The sequence below is a fragment of the Megalops cyprinoides genome, chromosome 4 (assembly GCF_013368585.1).
Source record: "Megalops cyprinoides isolate fMegCyp1 chromosome 4, fMegCyp1.pri, whole genome shotgun sequence".
NCBI classification, from domain to species: Eukaryota; Metazoa; Chordata; class Actinopteri; order Elopiformes; family Megalopidae; genus Megalops; species Megalops cyprinoides.
The window spans coordinates 24895077-24907055 of record NC_050586.1 but is presented as its reverse complement, the minus strand read 5'-3'; the positions used below and the strand labels follow the sequence as shown (position 1 = coordinate 24907055).

General features: G+C 40.4%; 2 protein-coding genes across 2 annotated transcripts; both read left to right on the top strand.

The window, feature by feature from the left end:
* Window positions 1-1327: 1327 nt before the first annotated feature.
* On the top strand, window positions 1328-4187 carry sirt4 (sirtuin 4). Its single transcript, XM_036527653.1, has 3 exons — window positions 1328-1837; window positions 2651-2945; window positions 3382-4187. Exons 1-3 carry the CDS (start codon window positions 1353-1355, stop codon window positions 3532-3534), a joined length of 933 nt encoding a protein of 310 aa, XP_036383546.1. The 5' UTR covers window positions 1328-1352; the 3' UTR covers window positions 3535-4187.
* Window positions 4188-6989: 2802 nt separating this feature from the next.
* On the top strand, window positions 6990-9890 carry si:ch211-148l7.4 (uncharacterized protein LOC563603 homolog). Its single transcript, XM_036527774.1, has 2 exons — window positions 6990-7056; window positions 7826-9890. The coding sequence occupies exon 2, from the start codon at window positions 7833-7835 to the stop codon at window positions 9504-9506; it is 1674 nt and encodes a 557-aa protein (XP_036383667.1). The 5' UTR covers window positions 6990-7056; window positions 7826-7832; the 3' UTR covers window positions 9507-9890.
* Window positions 9891-11979: the final 2089 nt, after the last annotated feature.

The following is an 11979-nucleotide window of genomic DNA, read 5'->3' as shown; positions in this document are numbered from 1 at the left end:
GAGCCAAGTCAAGTAAGAAGTAGGATCCAATCAAGTTAATTTTCCAAGCTGTTTAAATGTCAGTATTATATTAATTTAGAAATAAACAGAACAGCCCATTCATTGCACTTATATTTGTGTAAGCAGTGTTCATTTCCTCATGATATCTTTGAGAAAATACAGATGAAGCCTGATATTAAAGTACAGAATGATTTGCTTTGATTCACTTGTCATCTCAAAGCAGTTATTTCATTTGTCCAAAAAACAAAGTGAGAGGCAAAAAAAAGACCCTGTAGTGTGAAACGTACACCCATAGGCTGTGTTATGATTATAATTTCCCCCCAAAAATCTGTCAAGAACAATTCATGTCTAACACTGTGAAGTCTTGGAACAATTTACAGTTAAAAGCAAAAATGCCATTGGCCAAGATGTGTTTAATACTGGTTACAAACAGGCCTGATGTATTTTTAGCTGTGTATTGCAAAATGTGAATTGAAGAGTGCATGGTATTTTGCTGTATCACCAAGACACAGGCACTATTCCCACTCAAGGCATATCCTGCACTGTCCAGTGCCACAAATTTACAGTTACAAATTACATTTTTAAAAAAATCTGCTTTGATAGAACTCTGAGAGTCCACACACAGGTCGTATGTGGGTTGCGTGGCTAACACACAGGCCCAAATTGGACCTGAAAACATGTGACTTTGTGTTTTTTTTCTGCATTGTTCTAAAAACATCCAAACTGGGTCATTTTTGAAGGAAAAAAAATCAGAATTGGGCCACTTTGAGCTGCAGTCTGCACATAGCCTAAAATGTTACTCTTGTCATGGCACAAGCAGAGGGTTCATTTCACTATTCACTTCCAAGATGCCAAGACCAGATAACATAGTATGGTTCTGTGGCCAGAATGTTACTACACAAAAGTAAGGCTGCTATAGAGTCTAGAGACTTATCAAGAGCTAGACCCAGCACAGAGGGTTAACACAAAACTTCTGATTCTAACGTTAGTCTACCATAGAGATAAAGTCGTTAGCTAACATTACCTAGCCTAAAGTTTAAAAAAACTTAATTTAAAACTTACTCTTCATCTATTCATCTGAGTGGGTATTTAAATGATGCTCAAAGTTCGAGGTGATGAACTGCAAATCTGTACCTCTGCAACCACATGTTTTATATACTGCTACTCTCTTGTTCGTCCTGCCTGTTCTGCTATCAGGTGCTTTGTTCACCTTTGTCCTGTTTGACCTATTGAGTTTATATTAGAAGGTTTATGCTGCAGTGATGTGTGCATCTCTTCTCCCCCTTTAGGTTTTGACCATTGCAAGTTCTGTGTGAAGACCAGAATTGTTCTTAAACCCTGTTTGCCTGAAGATGTTGCTGCGTTGGAGATTGGTGCGATGGCTTGTGGATACCAGAAGGTTCAGTTCCGCAGTGTCTGCCAGCAGTCTGTGCTTTGTGCCAGCCAGTGTACCTATAAGCTTGGAGGCACTGGAACAGCTTCAGAGCTTTGTGACACAAACCAAAAGACTCTTTGTGATCACTGGTGCTGGGCTCTCCACTGAATCAGGCATACCTGACTACCGGTCAGAAGGAGTTGGACTGTATGCTCGCACAGACAGACGACCCATCCAGCATGCTGAGTTTCTGCGGAGTTTCAAGGCTCGCCAGCGCTACTGGGCTCGCAACTATGTTGGATGGCCTCAGTTCTCTTCGCACGGGCCAAACTCGGCACACCTAGCATTGCGCAGCTGGGAAGCTCTGGGGAAGGTGCACTGGCTCGTGACCCAGAACGTTGATGCGCTACATTCTAAGGCGGGACATCAGCAGTTGACTGAGCTACACGGCTGCGCGCACAGGTAGGAGGGTGGCTAGGTAGGTGACCCACCATGATACGTAAATTCTGTGTACAGTGTTAGCAACCAGCCTCCTCATTGAAAGTTTTCATTTTTTTTATTTTGTTAGTTCTGTGTATAAAAAAATGCTCTTCATGATGATTGTCTGGAAAATTAATAATCAATTAATATAACTAGTTTCAGATGAAGCCAGCATTAGGGCCAGATTTTTATGGACTTAATTCACATCTCAAATGATTATAATCTATTTGTCATGACTGTTTTGCTTTGTGTGAAATGTATTTAGAATTACAAATAAAATGTATGTTAGTAAGATTAATCAGATTGTTTTATCAACAGTAGCAGGAATAAATTAGTATTTTTAGTAATTTTATACATACTATATAGGTATTTATCTATATGTATATGCCAACATGACTGAAAGTACATGAATTAGTCATGAGATTATTTTAGGTATTATTTTAAAGCAACAATAGCACAAATAGATTAGTAGTACTAACGTAGACTATTGTAATGTGTCACTGTCTGCTGTCATTGTAGCGGGAAGGAGACACGGGAGTAATCAAAGAGCACATCGAGTAAAAAGTATACTTTGTGTGGCACCTTAAATCTCATCCTCTTCTACCAACAGTTCAAACTGATGCAGTTCAACCATTTCCGCACCACATGAGTATATACAGTGCTCTTTCTCAGAATTGAACACTGTGAATTTGCAGCTCAGTTCTCCATCTGCAAATCTCATCACCCATGGGTTTTCATGCATGCTTGTGGTTGCTGTTGGGTTAGATTTACCTGGTTTGATTTTGTGCTCCTTAGGGTGGTGTGTCTGGACTGCGGGTCCGTTTCTGACCGGGAAACATTACAGGCCCGCTTTGCGGCCCTGAACCATGGATGGGCAGCAGAGGCAACGGATGTGGCGCCGGATGGGGATGTCTTCCTCTCTGATGAGCAGGTCCAGCAATTTCAAGTCCCGTCATGTGAAGACTGCAGGGGCATGCTGAAGCCAGAGGTCACATTCTTTGGGGACACTGTGGCCCGGAAAACAGTTGACTTTGTGCACCAAAGACTGGCGGAATCAGATGGAGTGCTTGTCGTCGGCTCCTCCTTGCAGGTGTGTTGATAACTACAGATACACTAATCTAATTTGTTGCACTTCAGGTAGAAATTGCATTATCATTCCATGGCGGTATGAGGCTGATAATTAGGCTCTGTGGTAATGGATGTTCTTAATGTTTTCCTGTGAGCCACTGGTATTCTTCAAAATGAACCCCAGTTACCATCTGGAAACTCACGTGCTACAGTAGCATGGCCTTTGCAATTTAGATGTACCAACAAACATCTGAATTAAACAAATAGTCATCTGATATATTGCAAAATTAAGATGAATTTGTCAAGAGTTAAAAAGCCCTTTATACCAATTATTAATCAAAAGAACTGAGAGTACACACCCCAGATTCAGATCCAGGGCTCGCTAGCCTACCATGCATATGGCTTAAAAGTACTGTGTGTGCCTGTAAGTACGTTTACTAGCATGTCTATGTCTACAGGTTTATTCTGCGTACAGATTCATTCTGGCAGCTAGTGAAAGCAAAATTCCAATTGCCATCCTGAACATTGGACCGACCAGAGCAGACCACCTGTCCAGCCTGCGAATTAGTGCCCGCTGTGGGGAGGTACTGCCTTCCATCCTCCCTCTTTGACGGTACCGGGGGAGCCATAAGTTTGGCATGCTCACCATCTGGAGCAAGACAAGAAGATGAGGCTGGCATCATGAAGGACAGTACACCCAAGAAAAGGCCTGTTTTTGTCAAACTACAATAATGTCAGCTTGTGTAATTATTTGCCAGAATAAGGTTACAGTTTTCTGTAGAAAAACAACAGGGATTTCAGGATACAATTCAATGAAAAATGAGAAATCATTGCAGCGGAAAGAACAGCAAGTTATATTTTGCTGTTTTTATTTGTAATGTAGTGCTTACACTGTAAATAGAAATAATGATAGAGGAACATTTAATTGTGTGCTATAAAGATAACAGGTACAGAATTCTATTTTTTTCTGAGATACGCTACTATCACTACCCATCCGGGTAACTGTTAACTGAGTTGTCTCAGAAAGAGTCAGCACAGCAAATTTGCAATTGTATTCTAACAGGACAGCACAATGTTGTGGTAAAGCTAATGTGGTTACGGTAATGAAACACTACAGTTTGGTATAGCCAAGCAAACTACATTCTGCAGAACTGTAGAAAATCTGTAGCAACAATTTTAACGGACAGAAGTTCACCCACATCACACAGACACATTTTCTGTCTGTGAACTTGACGGTGATTTGAAAAAATAATTCACATAGTGGTTGTAATCTAGTTCAGTGACAACTGTTACTAAAGGAGATACTGAACATTCAAAGAAATATCACTGTATTTATAGAAGCTGACATGGAGGTAAACATGGAGGTTTTTTTCATGAAATGTTTAATACTGATTTTATCAATCATTAATGACTGTGATAATGAGTAACTTTTACTGTTGTATAAATGAGCATTTAGACTGACAGCAATCAAAAAGGTGATTTAAGCTGTTTTATATTGACAAAAGGGAAAAAACAATATACCTCACATCAAGATAACATGATCTTACTGTATGGCAAACACAGACCAGGTGTGTGTCTGTCAATATGTAAGTGGTGTTCTCATATTTATTGACAACCATGGTTAAATAGGAATAAAGATATTATATAGCTGCAAAATATATTCTTATTAGTTTTTTCTGCTTATGAAAAATGTTATAATTTCCCTTGTGAATGCTATTGCTAAGTTCACAAATATATATGTGGCATGCGTCTGTGTGTGTGGAATGGCAAGGGGAAAACAACGAAGCCCTCTCGGACACAGAAGGAGCTGGCGGACATGGGCAACGTGAACATAATGACCGCTGTTGCAAGCATCAGCTATAAAAGACCTTTTGTATCTGCACTGAAGGGCCGGGGAAAGCAGTGAGAAGATAAAAGCGAGGAAGTGAAAGAGACGAAAGTCCATAAGTCATCAGGACCCTAAAAGGTCTTGTTTTCTGTTTACCTTTCTCTACTGTTTATTCTTTTTGTATATTTTAGTTCATTATTTTCTGTTGGTGAACCCATAAGGGTGAGCCATAGATGAGTTCTCCTTAATAAACGCTGGTCCACAGACCGGAAAACCGAGAATCCAACCTCCCATCTCATCACTCCTGAAACAGACAAGTTGTGTCATGTGAGTTGGGACACTCAGTAAGGGGATAAAATGATTTACCCCCTGTTTGCTGTCTGGGAGGTTCCCCAAGCCTCCACAAGGTTTTCCCCCCTTTGAGTTGCTATATGGCCGTTGACTCAGGGGGATTTTGAATCTTACAAGGGAGAATTGGGAGAGAAATCTAAATTCTGCTAAAAATTAGTCTCAGTATATTTTAGACCTGCAAGTAAAATTGCATTCACTGAGCCAATTAGCACAGGAACACAGGAAAGACAGAGACAGCAATACAATGGGGAGGCACATCTGTGTGTTTTCAATCCAGAAGACAAAGTCCTTATTCTTCTTCCCTCCTCCACGTCTGAATTGCTGGTGCAGTGGTAAGGGCCGTTTGAAGTTAAACAATGCATTGGAGATTATGAAGTCATTTGCCCTGATAGGGGGGCAGCACATCAAATTTACCTCCTCCTTCCTTTCGGAGGCTCTCTTTCTAGGGGGACGTATCATGAAATAATGAGTAAAATAGGGACATTATGAAACATTTTAGTGTTTGCTTTTTGGATGCATTTTCCTTATTTGTTTATGTGCTGTATTTGTCTTCAATGGCAGCAGGCAGTGTGCATTGAGATGACAGCATTCAGTTTAAGTCAATGGTTAAGAAGTATCGCTATTTTGTATTAGTGATGGGCATTTTGGTTGTTTTTACTGAACTGAATCATTTTAGTTCAGTACAAAGATCCAGTTCACTGATACGTTCATTGATTTGTTAAGTATCCAACAACAATATTAGCAAATGAACCTAAATGACAAATGGTGTGGTTAATACATAGGGTGGATGACATTCAGTTTCAGTCTCAATGCAACCATAACTAGTTTCATTGATTTTCATTCCTTCCTTAGTTCTATTAAGTATTTACATCAGTGAAGATCTTGAATGGTGGTAGTTGATGATGAAAAAGCAGTGTCTACATAAATAAACATACTGCTAGATGGCTGCACTTCTCTGAAGTGAAATACTGATGTATACCATAAAATAGATCCTTTTTTGTGAAAAACAGAACTCTTTTGATACTGCATGCCACTACACAACTTAAGAAATTGCTGACATATTCTTATGAAAAATAATCAAGAATAACAAAGAAATGTTGTAGTCTCAGTATTACAAGCTAATTTAATCTTTAGATTTTTCCAGGATAGCGCAGTTACCTTATATTAAAATAGAACACAGAATCACCATGGATGGAGTTGCCCTGTGGTGAGAGAAGGAAGCACGCTGAGCAAACGAAACAAGATTCACATAGTCATAGGATGAATGCACTGGATGCACTGGAAGAATTGAATGAATCAGTAATGAGTCAGTGACCTGCACAAGACCCACATCCTCACAAAGATGATCAAACAAACCGTATGCACTAAACAAATCACTGTAGTGCTTGGAGCCTTTATATTCAATAATTCTACTAGTTCTGATATGTTGACAGCAGCCTGCCCCAGTGTAACTTTTTTCTCCACTCATGGTCAGTTTTACAGTTGTCATTGTCAGTTAAAGAAAATTGGGGAATTGCCTGATTGGTCGGTCAAATGAACAAATTTTAGAAAGAGGAAAATGACAACATTGGATCAACACTAACCCCAGAAAGAATTCCAATACCCTAAATATTACATGCTTGACATTGCTGATTCTGTGCACTCTGTACATTGCATGTATGCCCTATTCCATTATGTGCACGTTGTAACATTAGTATTTTAGCTTATTATTTACTATGTTAGAAAATATTTTCTGAAAACACATTTCAGCGGAAAGAAACGGGTTGACAGCTGGTTACTTTTATTTTGATATCGGGGAACCGGAAACAGATGGTTGTTTCGAATTGCAGTTACCTGTTTCACATAAGTGACTTTGGTACTTGTAGTCATTTAAGCGAGCTAGCCGCCGTGTGAAGTTGTTGCGTTGTTTATCGAAACACGTGGCATACAAGAGACGAGAAAACATAAAACGAAAGTAAGTTCAGCTGGCTAATAATTATGTATAAGAAAGTATACTGTATACAGTATACATGACTGTGTTTCTTTGTTATCAGACTTTGCATTTCAGAATATGGTTTTGAATAGAGGTTTGAGATTTAGCAAAAATAAATTCTAGCCATCTGGCTAACAAATGGTTGTAGCTAACTGCTAGCTGCTTGAGTTCAAAAGACTTAAAAAGTAATTTAGCGTGATGAGTTTTGAGGAGGCTTGCTAGCCCAATGGCAAGGCTGCTTGATTAGTAATTTAAAGTAGTGTTCTATGGGATATTCGGTAATGTTGGTGAAAGTTTTGGAAACGCTTTTCCTTGGAGAGAGGATGTGGTTTCTAGGAACGGTGCTTGTTGTTTAGACTGTAAAGTCGGCGTTAATTTCAGAAGTACGAAAATAAAAATCGCGGGACCTAAATTTCTTGTCGTCGAAGTTACTACGGTACATTGAAAGAAAGCTTTTGCCACTTTTTCACTAGACATAGCTAGAGGCTTCTGCTTCTGATTCTGCTTGCCATATCACAGTATAGAGTAAACGCTTCAATGAATTAAGCGTAAAATGACGAGATAAGGAGAGGCATTCACCACTTGCTTTTTCAACGAATTATGCGTGTACTTCGCTACACGCCCCATTCTGTGGCGTCTTGGTTGCTCAGAATTTTCACCCACATATGAATAGAGTTTTATTTACTGTGTTTGTTTTAAAAATACAAAGAAATGAACCTGTCACTCTTAATGCAAACCCTTGGTGTTGTAGAGAGAAGATGGATGCAGTCCCCATTGGAGTGGGTGCAGTGAGACTTCAGGATGCCTTTGGAAACTGCACTACCAAAACAGACTCCTCTCAGCTGGCCAAGCTTGGAGCTCAGGCAGTGCAGCAGGGAGAAAAGCGAAGTCCAAAGCCGCAGGTACCTAAAGATGTGTTTAGGTGCAATGAGTGTGGCCGGAGCTTTCTTGAGCTGGCGGCGCTTGTGCGCCACCAGCAGAGAGACCATGCCTTGCGCAAGCCACACCGCTGCTATGTCTGTGGACAAGAGTTTGCCCTGCTCTCCAGCCTGCAGCTCCACAAGCGCTCCCATGCCACCCTGCAGTGCCAGCTCTGCCAGCGAAGCTTCTCATGTACAGCCAGCCTTACCAATCACATACTACAACAGCACACCGCTGTCCCAGAGAACCAGGGCCTGGAGGTATGGCCATTCACCTGCCAGATCCCATGCCAAGATAGCGGTCCTTATGCTTGCGCCCTTTGTGGGAGAGCCTTCAGCCACAAGCCAGCACTCCTCCACCACCAGCAGGCGGGCTGCCATACGCTGGGAGACAAACGTGCACTGTGGCCTCACACAGCCTTGCCCACAGCCCCTCATCTGATGCCACAGGTGCCGACCCCTTCCTCCTCAGCCCCGCCCTCATTTACATCCAACCCCCCACCCCCCACCAGGTCCCATCTCTGTTCATTGTGTCCCAGAGGGTTCCGCTCTCGGGCAGGCTTAGCCTGCCACCAACGCCTCAGACACCCTCTGGAGTGGAAAAGGGCGCAGGCCAGGTTCTGGAAGCAGGGTGGTGACAGGTTCCCTTGTCCATCTTGTGATAAGGTTTTCTGCCACTCACTCTCTCTTTCTCAGCACCAGACACGGTGCCATACAAAGAAGGTGAAGCGGAAGAAAAGGAGAAAGCAAAGACACACGGGCAACTTGTTCCCCTGCCGCTCTTGCGACATGGTCTTTTCACAGACCTCTAAACTCTACTTACACAGGAAAGAGCAACACCGTAGGCAAGAGGTAGATGGGGAGCGAAGAGTCACAGTAGTTGGAAGGAAGACAAAGAGAAGAGAACTATATCCATGCCACTTTTGCAACAAAGTCTTTTCTGACCATTTATCACACTGGGCACACCTCAAGACCCACCATGCGCAAAAACAGAAAAGGATGCAGAGAGGCAAAAGGGCCCGCAAGTCAGTTGAGCAGGTAGCCCACAGACAGCTCTTCCAGTGCCCACATTGCGACAAGGCTTATCGTCACCGCTGCAACCTAAGCAGACATTACCACACGCACTTGAAATCCAGCCAAAAGAGGAACCCTGTGCTGAAGCAACCGAAAGACACTGGAGACGATCCAGAGAGGAAGGAGGGAAGAAAGGGGGTGAAGGATGACCAAGAGTGTAAGATACGGCAAGCGCAGGAGGGTGAGGAGTCGTTCCCCTGTTCGTCCTGTGAGGAGGTGTTCAGCCAACACTCTGCCTTGAGCAAGCATGAGGAGGTGCATCAGACCACGGAGGGGATGAGACGCTGTAGCGTGTGCAGCCACGGCATGGGTTCCCTCAGATGGGCAGAAGGACAGGTTACGGGGTTCTATCACTGTGTGCCATGCAGACATGTTTTCCAAACACTGAGCGTCTTCCTCCAGCACTGCCAAATGCATCTCTTCCGCACAGATGAGTAGGGTGCAGTAGATGCCGGTGACACAGCCAACTTGAGTCACATGCAATATTCTTGATCGCTCGTAACATTTGGTAGAAATCTGACATGCTAAGCAAACCAAAAAGATTCACATTGAATTCTGCCCATCTTAGCATATAGAAATGCACTCATGAGTGTCACATTTAACCAGCCTAATTGCGATTCACACCTCCACATTCCTCTGTCATCGGAGATTGAAGAAATTGTCAAGCCTGTCGTCAGGGTTGTGTAGCAAAGCTTGCCCCGGTATTAATGGCAGCCATTAACTTTAAGGCTGAATTCATAATGGCTCAGGGTTTGTTTTCAAATACAAAAGCTCAAGACAGTGCAAAGGTAAGGGTTATAATCATAGTAGCACTGTAGAATCTTCCAGGGAGGGACTGGTCTTTAACTGCATCAACCCAATTTGCTCTAATACTGTGAAATTGTTTTGAAACATCAGAATGTTTCAAAAGACAGATTCTTACGGCATACCTGCCTGTTGTGGTCTGTAATCATTTAGTTACGAAATGTCAAACAAGTTCTTTACTACTGTAAAATACTTTTACTTTATTGTCTTTATATTCAAACATATGTTTAAGAGTCTTGTTTTCACAAATACACTACTTTATTTTGAACTGTTTCTGTTGCTTTAGGTTTTCCAGTTGTAGAAAACATTTTTGCAAAGAGTGAAACCATTATTTTTATGAATAGTTATAAGAAATCTGACCACTTTCAATTTGTGTGTGTTTAATTATTGATGTTTTTATGGTTATATGTTTTCAAGATATTTAGTTTGATTTTGTGGTTGTACCTTCCTTTATCAGCTTGTTCTGAAACACTGGTAATTATCATGATTGAGGGATGTCCTGCAATATGAAAGCAAGTTACTGGCTTGTTTTTGCTTCTATAAAAATCACCATGCACAGGCTATCCCACAAGTGTTACACAAGTGTTACAAAACTTTCTATATTTAGATTTAATTTGGTGGTTGCCTGTCATCCTTTCAATAAATCTTTTTGGGTCTGCTCTTGAGATACCTTTGGCACATGTACAAACAAGTAGGACAACTGTTGCAGCATTTGTTTAGTGTTAATGTAGACCATACATAAATTTATTTTGAAGTGTACCTGTAGTCTTTCTTTATACATGTATTTGTACAGCCACTTGGAATTTGAAATTAATTTTAATTACTGCAGAAATCCAGATCTGATTTGTAAAATTACACCCATAAGTCCACCAAATATCCATATCGGTTACTCTCTATACAGTATAAATCAAACTTATCAAGCTCTATCATCTCAATTACTCTCTTTCGTTTCCTCTGAAAAGAGCTAATGTTCCTAATGCACACCGGTTGACTCTGTTTTAACTCTGTCTGTATGATCGTAAACAATTTAAAGTATATTTTATTTTATCCCTAATCCAAGAATGGCAGTACAGTGACATACTGATGACCTTACCCTTTCATTTGTGCTTTGAATAAAACATAAAAGGTATTATGTAGAATGTGAGTTGACATTATAAAGGTCATTAAGTTTTCTTTACTTTTCCCAGTATTATCTTACCACCACTGATGGAGTCAACTTTTCATTTTACAATTTCTTTGATTTTGCTTATTTTTAATTATTATAGGATTTTCCTTGGGCATTTGATTTGTAGTGGCCAACCAAAATCAGTCAGCTCTAACCTGAGTAATTGCAGCTTTTGAATTTGTCTTATTTAACTGCTGAAATGTAAATGATGGGGTAACTAAATATTTCAGCAAACTGTAAATTTAATAATTAACTTTTCAACAATACCTAGTTGGACAAAACTTGGGAACCTCATTATTGCTACCTCTTCCAGCAATGCTACCAGTTGTTTAACTATATCAAGTTTAAGTATTGATGAAAATGTTTCAAACTTATTCTTTTGTGGAATTTAATAAGAATTAGCCTAGCAGTCCTGTGGAATGCAATGCAACATACAGTTTCGGTATACATAAGTTTTATCCCATTTGTGGTAAACTTCCAGAGCTGTAAAGCCAGCAGGCAAAATGAGTTGGACTTTTTTTGGGGGAGAATAGAATACAAACCTAGTGAATATTAAAGTCAGTATATTTTTGTGATTTTATATTGCTATTACCATTACCCAATATGAAATGATAAAGTTGCAAGATCTAGCAGGTGTACTATAACAGAGGATTGCAGTTAAGCTCTTTTGTTACTGCACCTTTCAATGAATAAACATGTGCAGTAGTATTTGTATGCATTAAACACATTTTGAAGTCATTGGGAGTTCTTTGTTTTGTGCATCCTGCAAATTTTTGATTAATCATATCCTCAGTGTTTGTTTTTCTGGAGTTAACAGAAATGAAATTACATAAAACTAAGTTTGTGATGTGATGTAATTTGATAAATTGTAATTGAGGTCATTTTGTACAAGCAGTCTATCACAGGACGATTCTTTAATGCCTGGTCTTTGGAGGCAAATAA

Coding starts and splice junctions, on each gene's coding strand:
- sirt4 (XM_036527653.1), top strand. CDS start 1,353: ATGTTGCTGCGTTGGAGATTGGTGCGATGGCTTGTGGATACCAGAAGG. Junction 1,838..2,650: donor CTACACGGCTGCGCGCACAG/GTAGGAGGGTGG, acceptor TGTGCTCCTTAG/GGTGGTGTGTCTGGACTGCG. Junction 2,946..3,381: donor TCGTCGGCTCCTCCTTGCAG/GTGTGTTGATAA, acceptor CTATGTCTACAG/GTTTATTCTGCGTACAGATT.
- si:ch211-148l7.4 (XM_036527774.1), top strand. CDS start 7,833: ATGGATGCAGTCCCCATTGGAGTGGGTGCAGTGAGACTTCAGGATGCC.